General features: G+C 40.1%; 1 protein-coding gene across 1 annotated transcript; it reads right to left on the bottom strand.

The window, feature by feature from the left end:
* Positions 1–1452: 1452 nt before the first annotated feature.
* On the bottom strand, positions 1453–10133 carry CHRNA6 (cholinergic receptor nicotinic alpha 6 subunit). The gene is made up of 6 exons (XM_040090141.1): positions 10016–10133; positions 7542–7681; positions 6322–6366; positions 5617–5726; positions 4492–5476; positions 1453–1587 (listed from the first exon to the last, which is right to left on the bottom strand). Exons 1-6 carry the CDS (start codon positions 10092–10094, stop codon positions 1465–1467), a joined length of 1482 nt encoding a protein of 493 aa, XP_039946075.1. The 5' UTR covers positions 10095–10133; the 3' UTR covers positions 1453–1464.
* Between the last annotated feature and the right edge of the window lie 2988 nt (positions 10134–13121).

Genomic DNA, 13121 nt, shown 5'->3' with positions numbered 1-13121 from the left:
TCCCTTACCTTCCTTCTGATTAAAGAGACAGTATAGTAAATGTCATTTAGCAGCATCTATAAACACACTTTACAACAGGAGATCTAAAAAAAACCCAAACCACAAATTCTTCAAGAAGGTGTATCTCAGAAGTGACATTTAATTGACAGGCTGACAAAATAAACCATGTTTTTTTTCATACATCTGTCTATCAGTCACTACATAATTGAACAACATTCAGGGGGATTACAGAAAATAGTAGTTTTCTTCTACTTGTTCTTCTACAGTCATGACTGGATGGATGAAGACAGTTATAGTCTTGTCATGCCTCCTTTACCTCTAACATATACACTAATTCATTCCTATTCTCTCTATTATGAAACATCAAAAAGGAGTAAAAGGCAAGTCAGTGACTTCAGAAACAGGGAGTCTTACTTTCCAAGGATCGGTGATGTTCAGAGCAGAGGCTGATGCATGGCAGACGCTGAAAACACTGCATTGACACTGTACGGTTAAATGTAGAGGCTCGTATAAGAGGAAAGGACTTTGTATTCTTGGAGCCATTTGGTTTAATTGTAACCTTTTAAAGAACCTTTCAGCACAAAACTTACGGGAATATAAACAAATGAGGGACTTAAAAGTAAAGCATCCACATTTTAAAAGGTAAACCATCCACATTTTATAGAAGCCACATCAGGAACGTATCTGCTAAGTGTTTCAGGAGCAAGAACACTAGGGTTGGGACCTGGGTACAGAGCAGCAACCTCAGCCCCAAAGGACATGGCTCTACAGTCACAGGTTTGCATACACAGCACAGACCCATGAGGAGCCAGAAAACAGAACACTGCTGCACAGCTGTTCGAAACAAGGTGCTCAGCTGCGCTTAGGGTTCATGTTATCCAGCCTTCTTCCACTGGGATATGCATAATCTAGGTTGTTCTTGCGTTTTAAAAACACAAAACCTCAGACCAATTCTGTGTAGGACAAGTAGCTACTCAGGGACAAACCCTTCTCCATTGGGTTTATGTCTGAGCCTGAGCAAGCAAGAGTTTTCAGAGAAGAACCTGTGGACTAGGACCACTATTTACCTGATGAGATATGTGGCCTGGAAATCCTGCTGAAGCTCATCAGGGACTTGTAACTCATTATCAGGAATTAAAGGGGACTTTAGCCACAGGGAAAGGTAAGTGGCAGATCAAACTAATTTTAAAAGTTTTTAGAAGCACATGGCTTTCAAACATATGTCTCAAATGGTAACCATATTCTAGTGTCAAGTCCATTTGTCTTCAAATATGATTAAAATGCTTAAGATCTCTCTGATTTCAAACATAAGTGTAAACACATACTTTCGTGTTCTGGGACCCTCTGTGGCTCGGTGCTGATGAGGTGGTGAGCAGAGGGGTTATGTTGGAGGAGAGGAATAGTATGTAAATTTCTGAATCAAAAATGAAACGAGTAAAAGTGGATAAACAGCAGTGGATAGACTTATGTCTCTGCTATTAGTGGCTGGATAAAGAGCCCTACAGTCCCAAATACACAAAGGATTATAAATACCCAGAGAAATACTCTGTCTATTACCATGGCTACGTATTTCCAATCATCTTCCACCTGCAAAAGAATAAAAAAGAGAAGGATAAATTACATGTAAAGTTACATACAATTGTGAATTGACCTTATGCAGTAGAAATGCCCCTTTTGCTTTTGAATGTGAGGAAGAACACACATGCAAGTCAGGAAAGTTTCTTGTCATGCTTATAGTTGCTGCAGTTTTTAAGTCTCTTCAGAGGGGGCTGATTTTCTAATGGTATGAGAACATGTAACACTGTCCTAGTCTGCTAAGCTGTTCTCAGTATTTGAGTCTGAGGAAAGCCCATCCATGGCTGTGATGCTGATACAGGATCTGATCGAGTAGTGGGTGCAGAGTGGGGTGGTTTAACAGCAGGCACAGCTACCACAGCTGCACATCACTAAACCCTGTTGAAGGGATTTATGCTGACAGCCCACACAAGACACAGTTTGCTCTTCTGGTCTGATCTGAAACACTGTCTCGCCAATCAAGCCCTACTGATTTCAAGAAACTGGACACATGGGCTATGGCAAAGCAAGGATTCCAACAGAGCAAACTGCAGTGTCACGTACTAAGCAGGACAGAGTGGATTTTGTATGGCTGAGAGGCATAGAACCACATTCAATGAAGTTGTTGTCCTTTAAACTGTACCTTTAAACTTGTACTGCACAATAAACACTGCATCAGTAGAACTTTCAAGCATATAAACTAGTGACTAGTTAAGAGCTCTCTGCTGAGGGATTTTCCACTTGTTTTCCCAATTTTATTATATTTTTCTCCAAGAAAATACTGGGTTTAGGATTTTGATTGTGTTAAGGGTGAGGAATACAGTGGCAGGTATCGGGGAGTGTAAGTAAAATTTAAGTAGGGCAAGTTTGAAGTTGTAAACTATAATAATGGCAATTCAGCCCAGATGCAAAACAGGTAAATATGGGAAGACTTTTCAAGTTTGTATTTAGTTTAATCCTATCCAGCCTCCCAGGGCTACTGAGAGGATAGCTGTAATAGTCATCATTGTTAGGTTGAGTGATAGGGATGTTATGAAAAAGAGGATGGCCATGATAGGGACATGACCATGGATAGAAACAGGCTGGTAGTCAAGGAGGAACCTTGGAGGCTTCTGAAAATCAGAAATGGAAGCTGTACTTTGCAGGAAAGAATATGCAGCAAGAAGTCCAACAGCTGTAAATGTTTCTACAATTTTAAAAGAGCTTTTATTTTTATAGGACTAGTACATAACACCACCCATATTGCTTTGCATATCTGGCTGAAGCAGAAGCAGCCTCCAGAATAATTTTTCTCAGTGCTTGCCTGAGAACAAATCCTGTTTTTCCCCTGAAAAGGGAGGTTTTGTAAAGGAAGAATCATGCTTCCCATGAAGCATGAAAGGTAAGATACAAAGCTGCTCATGAACACACTGGACTAAGAATAAAATTTCATGTAGCAGAAGAGATTTGCAAAATGCAAATCAATTAAACTGTCAAAGGAGGACTTCTTCTGAGCTGTGTAATCAAGAGGGCAAGTTATTTGGATGACTGCATACAAAACTTCTTTTTGGGAGAGCATCAGAGAAAGCAGCTGAATCAGTACATGGATATGTTTTATGCAGCTGGTTTGATAATGAAAGCATGATTAAAATGTTTGGATTAAGCAAAGGACTAAGGCCATAGGTACTAAGCAGGGCTGAGCTCAATCACCATCCTCCTCTGTGGCGATAGATTCCTTTCTTTTGCTCCAGACCGGCATGTACTGCCTGCTCACTCTATGAATTCAGTCACCAGCTTAAGTCTACTCCTTTATTCAGAAATTTATAGATTTTGCTTTCAGATGAAACTTTTTCTGCAGGGCATAAAGAGAGGGGGGGAAAAAGGTGGTCTTTAGGTTTCACGGAAGTTGTATAAATTTCAACAAAATCTTCTGATCGAAAATAGGCATATCAACATTTCCCTTATAAAGATTTTGTGATTTCCAATATAAATACAGCAGTATTTAACTTTGAAATGGATTTTACCATCATAGAGCATCTAAAAACCTTCAAAACCAAAAGCAAAAATTCCATGTCATGTCAGAGATATATGTTTCATTAGGTTCTAAACCCTTCTAAAAATATCTTGAAGTGTCAGAGGATTTCTGCTCCTTGTGAGTTCTTGGTGTCAGAAAATCCTTTTGCAGCTTCTTTTAGTTGCTTGTGTTTACACATGAGCATGTGGCCCCAGAATCCTTTAAATTCCAATATCCATAATCTTCTACTACAGTAATCCCAAAGGAGAAAAATATTACGACCTCACACAAGCAAACCCACTAGATGGTATTCTTTCTCAGAAACTTGTTTTACTGCTTCTGTACCTTTAGCATTTCCTTCTTAGACCACATCCAGCCTTTGTGGACTCCTCTGACCTTCAGGATTCATTCCAAAGGAACTCTGGAAATCAGTTTCTTAAACAGGCCAAAGTCTAGCTGCTGGAAATACAGTTCTGCTAGCACCTCTCATAACTTTATCCCAAACTGAAAACTCTATCATTCTGTGGTTGCTGTGCCCACAGTCTCCAATTGTCACATCTCTCACTAGTCCTTCTCTGTTCACAAACAGTGAGTCCAGTGGGGCACTTCCCCTGGTTGGTTCGCTTCCTGTTTCAGGAAATTATCTTACACACTCCAGAACTTCCTAGATTGATTCTTCTCTGCTGTGTTACACTTCTAGCAGCTTCCTGGCAAGCTGAAATCCCTCATGAAAACAAGGGCTGGTGATCATGATACTTCTTCCAGCCTCCTGTAGAATACATCACCTGCCTGTTCATCCTGCCTAGGTGGTCTGTAACAGACTCCTACCAGGACATGTGCCCAGGACACGTAGCCCCTGATCTTTACACACAGGCATTCCACCTTGTCACCGCCATAGATTTCAATTTCAATACAAGTCCTAATGGGATGGCTACCTCCCTTACCTCTTTGGTTTCATTTTGAGACCTCATGTTCTCTGCGATGAACTGGACGTTGCTAATGACATCCTTCACCTCTGGGGAGTACTCCATGTGCTCTGCCATCCATTCCAGTGACTGATGGCTCAGCTGTCTTTTGGCGGCAGAGAGTTCAGCTGCCTTATCACAGTGACTGCACCATTGCTCCTTGTGCAATTTGGTGTCTTTAAGTTTGCTGCGCTTTGACTTACCCAACTTGCTGTCTGATACTTTCTTGTTTTTTCTGGAGAGGTTTTTCTTCTGCTGTTCTAGTGGCCTCTGCATCAACAGGACTTTGGGGAGCAGGCCAAGAAAGACGGTTTTTACCCATTTGGGCATTGTGTGTGTCGTTGGAGTCCTGTAATGTATATTGAGGACAAACACTGTGATGACAATTGACAGAGTCACAAATATCATTGTGAAGAGTAAATATTCACCAACTAGGGGAATTACTAAAGAGGTGGATGGGATTGTTTCTGTGATCACCAGTAAAAATACAGTCAAAGAAAGAAGCACAGAGATGCAAAGAGTAACTTTCTCACCACAGTCAGATGGTAGGTAAAAAACTAACACAGTCAGGAATGAGATGAAAAGACAGGGAATGATCAGATTTACGGTGTAGAACATTGGCAACCTTCGAATATAAAAAGAATATGTTATGTCTGTGTAGATCTCTTCACAGCAGTTATATTTGATATCATGTTTGTACCCAGAAGCATCAACTATTTCCCATTCACTGTTTTCCCAAAAGTCATTCATATCTACTTTCGATCCAATGATCAGAAGATCAATTTTGGCTTTGTCATAGGTCCATGAGCCAAATTTGAGTGAACAGTTCTGATGATCAAATGGGAAGAAGGTAATATCCATAGGACAGGAGCTTTTAAAAATAGCTGGTGGGGTCCAGGTGATCATTCCATCATAGCGAAGAAGGGCTTTGGTCTTGCCTTCAACTTGAAAATCTCCCACAGCACTGGAAAGACAAATGCAGCAAAGACAAAAAAATTATCATGAAAGTAAAATGTAATGGGTGTTTTCATGGGTGCTGCAAGGGGATATTTTTGAGAGAAGGATTTAAATGAATCAATAAATTGGGTAAAATGAATATCATACTTATTATACAAGACAATATCTGGTTTCCAAATTTTATCTGCTGGTACCCGAACAAATTCAATGCCATCGTATTGTCTGGGATCCCATCGCAGTTTGTAGTCATTCCAAATCTGGAAGAAGAATGGACAAGGAGTATAAAACCTTAAATTACCAACAAATATCTGTTTCTCAGATCTTCCTGTAAAATGACAGACTATGATAAAGTGTAGAATGTGGAGAAGGGGACAGTGGTCCAAAAGACAGTGAGGCCATGATCTGGAGAAACACTGGACATGTGTGAATACTGGATATGGATTGCTACTCTTTTTAGTTTAGGTCCTCCAAGGCTCCTTATCTATGTAAAACCACTAAAACTATCAAGAATAATGGAGGCATGTCCCTTTTGCTAATAAAGATTTTGGTGGGGATGACCTAGGACTGCAGACCTGCATATTTAATCACCCTTTAAGGAGTACATCCAGCTAGATTTTCCAGAAGAACAAATCATAATGAAGTTGGGGAAGAATATATCCCCCAGGAAAGAAAGATGTAACTTCTAGAAAAAAAGGATAAAAAAATTACTTTTTCAATTGTGGAGTTTCTCCTTATTCTTTTTTAAAACCCCTGTTACAAAACAAAAACTTATTCTATAGATGTAACTTACAAGTAACACATATTTCATCAGATCGATGCAAAATGCATGAGAAATACAACACAGTCACTTACGTGTCTTAGCCACAAATTTGTTTCCATAATCTGATTGACTTCATCCTATAAAGAAACACAGGCATAAACAGTTATAGTAACCTGAGATGGCCAAAAACTTAGCCCATAAAACTGGAAAACAGTATTTCACATTAATTGACAGCAGATAATTTCTAGTCCATTTCAAGAGGTTTACACATTGTACACTGTTGTGTGCAACCCTACTGAAAAATTAGTAAAACTTTACTGAAAAATCATGTTTCATAAATATCAGATATACAGATATATCAGATATACAGAAAGCTCCACTGTTTCGCCAGGCATTTGAGTATCGAGAGAGCACACAGCCTAGAATTGCTCTGACCTGTACCAGAGGAATAAGATTCTTCTTGTGGCTGTGTGTTTTGTTGGATTCAGTGTTTAAAAAGCTCTGATTACACAGTACAAAACTGGTCAAGGTTCAAGGAAAATGGCATCTCTGTCATAATGTTTTGAATTTCTATGCAAACCTCTAAAGCAGATGCACTTTACCAGTGCTAAATTAGGTAACCCTTATACAGAAACCTTTCTACAGTCACTTATTGCAATGGCCAATCAGTCATGAATCAGAAAGGAGATGCTTTGGTTCTTCCATATTGCCTCTGTCCTGCCCAGCATGTTTGCCCCACACCAATTTGCATTACAAAACATGCAACATTCATCCCCATCTCCATGCTTTAAAATACCTTTCTTCCACTTGCCCCACTTTTCCCTTACATCATTTTGAAAAAAATAGATTAAAAAACAGGATGCAAAAAAGGGAGAAGATTTTTCCCCTCAGGACTACTGGGAAAATTCAGCAGCCCCACAGGAGAACTGATCACATGCTACACACAACATGGTGTCTCTGGAGACACCAACCAGGTGTCTCTGGAGTGGGCTAGAGACCTCTGAAGAGTGGGCTTGAACATTCAGTACTTCTGCCCTGGGCTCTGGAGGCTGCTCCCTGAAGCAGAGGGGTTTGATGCTACAGAGTAAGGAAATTAATCTGAGTCATTCAAACCACTTGTTCAAGCAACTGGAACAACTCATCTAACTAAAAGAACAGCAAAGGTCTCAGCATGTGCATTTAGATATACATGAAATGAAAGCTAGGAGAGTTGTGGGTGCATGCAGCCATCACAATTACATCTCCCGCTTCAGCAATTTCCATGTGTTTACAACCACCCCAAAGCTCGCCTGTATTCTGTAGTGAGTCTTACCACATTTGTAAGCTGGGTAATGGCCAGTTCAAAATACACAGTGACAGGATCAGAAACATTTTCCACTGGCCTAATGAACTGGTTGTACTGGGAGAAGAGTTTGTGAAATAACCGTTCCTCTGACTCGCAGGCTGTGGTATCTGTATTGGTAAAGATAAAGAACAGCTAAGCCAGAGGTAAGAAAAAGGGGAAGAAGGTGCTGGATAACATACTAGTTAGTCTACGCTATATTTCTGGATCTTGTGCTTGTGACCATGTTTAAAGCCACCACAGCACAGAGAGGAGAGGGTGCCAGTATGCTGTCAGTTGCAAGCATCCTCCTGCATAGTTGGTTACTCCTTGTTTCCTCAAATAGGAAGGGAATGGCTTCAGTGGTTGTGGTTGTAATAGGTTAAATCCAACTTAGGATTTAACCTATTAGCCTCCATTTGGCCCTCCCTGGTGTCACACCAAAGTAGAATAAGGTGGTGTGAAATATAAGAAGTCAAAATGTGACAGATTTAATCTTTGTGAGTCTTCCTGGTAAAACAGGGTGTTTATGAAAAGGATAGCTACTTAGAAATTAAAAGCTTGAGGCTGCAACTACTGTATCAAAATCTCTACCAAGTGATTAGGTGACTAAAATGATGCCTCCTAATCTTAAACATTACGACTGCATATTATCCTCATGACTGATATTTCCACTCTTTAGATAGCATAATTTTTCTTTGCAGAAAGTTCATTCATTAAGTTATATGAACAAGAAAAAAGTGGAGATATTAACATTTCTTATATAATAGTCTGCATCTATGTAACACAGTACTGTTCTTTGGGAATAAGCAGATCACATCTGTAAACCCTCATTAATGAAGAACAGACCAGATGGCTTAGAAGATGCAAGGTGTGTGGCAGGCACTGATCTGACTCACTGCAGAGTACAATGCTCCTAACCTGTTACACAGTCCAAACCTGAAACAGTTATTTTCATAGTGTTAAAGGCCAAACACTTTGATTTCAAAAGGGAAAATATTAAATTTTATTGGTTCTGGCAACATCAGCTCAGAAGAACAATTTTATTGAATAACATTGCTATTACTACACATTTTTGTAAATCAGCACCTAAAATAAAAATACTTTATGAGGTCAAGGTTTAGAATTTCCTTCTCATGTTGTGCACAGCTATGTTATCAAAACTGTATGATGATCCCAAAGATATTTCTGATACAACTGAGGAAAAATCTGTTTTCAAACACATTGTAATAACTTTTTTGCATTAGTCCCAGGCTACACTATAACACATTGGACAAGCAATCACGATAAGCCTTTATGATTGCAAATATTAAATATAGAAGGGGTTTGTGCCAGGCAGCATGGTCTCTGGCACAGGATAGGACATAAATTTGCAATTTACATATCCTTCAGTAAACACAAGGGCCTATGGATGTGCAGATGTCCCACAGGGATACAGTTGGTCTCAGTATGCTCCACTCTCATGATTAGACTGTCCTTCCCCTGTTCTTGAAAAAGAGATTTCACCTCTAAGGTGATACAAAGCATCCTGTAATTGCCTGGGATTATCACAACTGCAAGACGAAATGTTGGTTACTGGTCACTTACATGTAAAGTAAAATGGAAGTAAAATTCTAGTCAAAATTCGAAAACTTGATGTTTTAATTCATCCTTTCAGCATCACTCAGAGAAGACACATGAATGTCTATAAAGTTTGGATGCTTTTATATCATGTATTGTTCCATTCAAAAAAGAACTAAAAATTTTCTTTTCAGATTTCATCATCACCTCCCGTAGCACTGTGATTCGATGTACACTACTGTGGGAGCATGAAGTCTCATGACTAAAGTAAATGCATCTAAAATCATGTTTCATTTGAAATTTTCCCACTGGCTTCTTAATAGACACATGCTTTAAAATAAAGTAACAAAACAAGACAAGTATTTAGGTTTTATCTCATGGTGCTGCTTTAAGACAGTTACTTATGCTTTGCTAAGACAAGCACTATATTTAATAGACATCTTGGCCATCCGCAGAAGCAAGACTTTCAAAACAAATGTGTCCTAAAAGCAAAAACTCCTGGTAAATTCAGTGAGAGTTGTGAACAGAAATCACTGCAGCATATTTAAAGCAGAGATCATAAGCCAATAGTGAACAACAATAGATCAAGTTCTCACTTTTGAAAGTGTGAATACTGACCATGCACATCCACAGCCTGCATTATTTAAGCACTTGAAAATTCAAGCACCAAGTGAAATTACTAGGACCCGTAATCCATTTCTATTGTTTTCTGGAAATAGTTCTTCCATTAGTTATCAAACAAAAATGAAGATTTTATGTTGGAAAACTGGTATTATTTTAGCTCTTTTCAAATGCTGTTGAAATGTTACAGATTTCAGGTTAGAAATAGCTGGTGGAAGCTTTACATGGAATTTATTCAAGAAAACTAGAAAATATTCTAGAAACTGGTATCAAAGAGAGCCTACCTTTAATCAAGGATGTGAACACGAATGCCCACATGCAGAAAGCAGTGCAACACCAATATAGCCGTGTCTCAGGATGCATGGCTAGCAGCAGAATAGACCTTCCTTTTGAGAACAGAGGTTTGAGGGAAGAAACAAGAGGCAAGAAGACATGTAACCCTCCTGATGATAAGTAGGCAGTAGAAGGATGGATTTCTGGTTTGCATCTGCAGCCAGCTGAGCAGAGCAAAGCCTTGCAGAGCGGCTTTCACTACGGCTATGCGAGGAGAGCTTATGCCGTGCAGAGCGAAGGGAGTCAGGCAGCATCCTATCAGGTGACTTCACATTTCCAGTCACACGCACCCCTGCCTCAGGGAATGTGTAAGAGTGCAGGAGAGAAAGGGGAAGCAAGACACAGGACGGCCATCGTGGAGCAGGGGGAACATTCACTCAACCCTTCACCCAAGGGTTAAGAACTCTCATCGTGCTAAAGCAGCAGCTTTAGCTATTGCCCGGTGACCACCTGAGTGAGTCTGTCAGAATACACAGAGGCGAAATAGCTTCAGTTTCTTAGCTGAGGACTGATTCTTCAGGTGATAGGAATGGAAGTTATTTGGTTTTAACGCGTCTACCAGAAGACATACAAACCTTGAAATAAGCACAACACCGAGTGATAGAATTGCACAACAGTATTCTCAGTGAATAAATCCAAGGCAAGTAGATTTATTTTTGCCATCTGACAGGAGTTCTTCCCTGACAGTCAAGTCAGCTTACAACATCAATTCTTCTAACTGTTTTTTCCCTTGTGTGTGCAGTCTCCTGTGCCAGCATGCTAGAGTGGAAATGTAGAAGCAGAATAAAGAAAAATCTACCAGGTGCTGTTACATTATCTGCAACAGAGTGTTACTCTTAACTGCACAAGTTAAAAAAAACCTGATCCCAAGATCATTTAGAGGTTGATGCATGTTCCCTCCTCAGGTGTTCGGTACACATAGCCTTGCAACAGGAATGCCTGAAAAAAATCTGTAGGAAAAGGATCTGAGAAACTGAGGGTCCTGCTTAGCTGCAGCGGGGTGGAAGGCACCATAGGTTACTTAATGCCATCCAGCCACCAAGAAAGCAGCTCGGATAGGGAATCTCCTTTATGTGTGCTCAATCCAGCATGACCAAGTCCGAGTGACTGGATGAATGATTTGATCAAAACAGAAATGCTGCTGCATTTTCAGGCACCTATATCATTAGGTAAGTGTAGAGAGATGAAGAAGAAGAAGAAGAAGAAGAAGAAGAAGAAGAAGAAGAAGAAGAAGAAGAAGAAGAAGAAGAAGAAGAAGAAGAAGAAGAAAAAAGCCAGAAAATGAAAAAAGGATGCCCTTCATACTACAATATACAGAAGCAAAGCTGCAGTGCAGAATAAGAAAGTAATTTGTCGTTTATACAAATTGTTAAAGTATGGGTAGAGAGGAAGAGGACTGTCTGGAAGAAAAAGACTTAGGAATGAGCTGTCTGCATATAGAAGATCCCTGGAGTGGACGAAGTTGCCCATGACAAGTTTTGAGGGATGAAAAGTAAACCTTGAAGGATTATAGGCACCAGCCTTACTCCAGAGCTCACTAGAGAGAGGAAGGCTTTTGCAGAGAGATGAGAAAGAAAAAAGACCAAAAGCATGAGTGTTTGGAAGTCTGGGAGTAATTTTGCCCTCAAAAACAGCAGTGTAAATGTAGACCACAAAGAATGGCTATGAGGCCTCTAAGCTGGTCCTCTTTGCATATTCACACACAGCGCTTCCTTGGGCATGGGACACCTGCTGCTAGTAAAAAGGGATGCCAGCCGAAGGAAACTGTAATGGAATAGTGAAACAATCAGCCAAGTCCTGCCATCTGACTGATAGTTCTGTAGTCAGCCTTGGATATCTTGAGCATTAGCTAAATAAGGCTAAACAGGAAAGTGGCTAAAGCTCACAGAGGAGAGATTTCTGAGAATGGGAGATACTTAAATTAAGCAGGCAATTGAAAGACACTCTCTAAAGACTGGAACATGAAGCTCTCTAGGTTCTGAGTGATGAAGGAATAGTTTAGCTTAATGTAGTTTATATGGACTAGTGCTTTTTCCATGTCTGTGCTGCATGGGCAATTCATCAGCATGTGAACACTGATCTTTTACCTTAAAATGGTCTGTTCTGATTCATGGCATTTGGATACTATCACCTTCCAGATCTTTCAAGACAGTCAACTGTAGAAATAAAAAACTGTAGAAATAAAGCAGACTTTTCAATCATTCCGGGCTTTGCAGACATTACGCAGCAAGGCAGAGGCCACCTGTGACAGCCCTCTGAGGAAAACGTTTGATCTCAGCAAGCACTGGCCTCAAAATAGGACTCCCCAAGAGACATTTTTCACACAAGTAGTTGGGCAAAAAGGTCACAAAGATTTACAGCTTCTGGAGGCAAAATCAGAATTCTATTCTTTCGTGTTGTCAGAGTTATCCTTCACTAACAAGTGTACTCTATTACTAAGGCAGAGAAAATCATTGCTCTCTATGTTCTCCCATCTGACATCACCCAGGGATTTCCTACAGCTTCATAGAAGCAATACTGACAGTAGCTGTACCTGCCCAATATGTGACAACTGCAGTTCCATAAAGGTAATAAAGATTGCTGGTAATCTGTGTTAGGCCTGAGTGCTGTTGGGATCCACTGTTTTGTTTCAGCTTCTGGTATAACTACAATAAATCAGGCTAATAAAGCATTTATCAGAAGAATATTAGGAATCTAGCTTTCATTGCCTTGTTGGAAGTCATCAACTGTCACAGAGGCCCTTCCAGGACAATATCCTATGCTACAGTGTTGGTACAGTCCAGTTTGCCAAGTGTCACACCCTGAGCAGTACATTCACACACCCTGCAGCAAAGCCTGGATCTCACCCATTGTAAGTCCTGGCCTTTGGCTTCCCTCACGCTCTGGGATTTCTTATGCCAACATTTGCTCTCTGATCCACCAGACACTGACCAATGGTTTCCAGTGTGCAGCAGATGTGAAGCATAAGTGAAGATGGAACTTCAATGGCTACTGTATGCAGAATAATATGCTCATGCTTCAGGCAGATTTCCTATATTAAAGCCTTTTTTTGTTTGT

The sequence above is a fragment of the Hirundo rustica genome, chromosome Z, assembly GCF_015227805.2.
Source record: "Hirundo rustica isolate bHirRus1 chromosome Z, bHirRus1.pri.v3, whole genome shotgun sequence".
Classification (NCBI taxonomy): domain Eukaryota; kingdom Metazoa; phylum Chordata; class Aves; order Passeriformes; family Hirundinidae; genus Hirundo; species Hirundo rustica.
The sequence above is the reverse complement of the archived record's forward strand: the minus strand, read 5'-3'. Positions and strand labels throughout refer to the sequence as shown.

Bases quoted from the DNA above. Each gene is read 5' to 3' on its own strand.
- CHRNA6 (XM_040090141.1), bottom strand. From the start codon at position 10,094: ATGCATCCTGAGACACGGCTATATTGGTGTTGCACTGCTTTCTGCATG. The intron at 5,727-6,321 runs GTAAGTGACTGT...TTCTTCTTCCAG, and splicing joins CAAATTTGTGGCTAAGACAC to ATTTGGAATGACTACAAACT. The intron at 1,588-4,491 runs GTAAGGGAGGTA...ATTCTTTTGCAG, and splicing joins CTCAAAATGAAACCAAAGAG to GTGGAAGATGATTGGAAATA.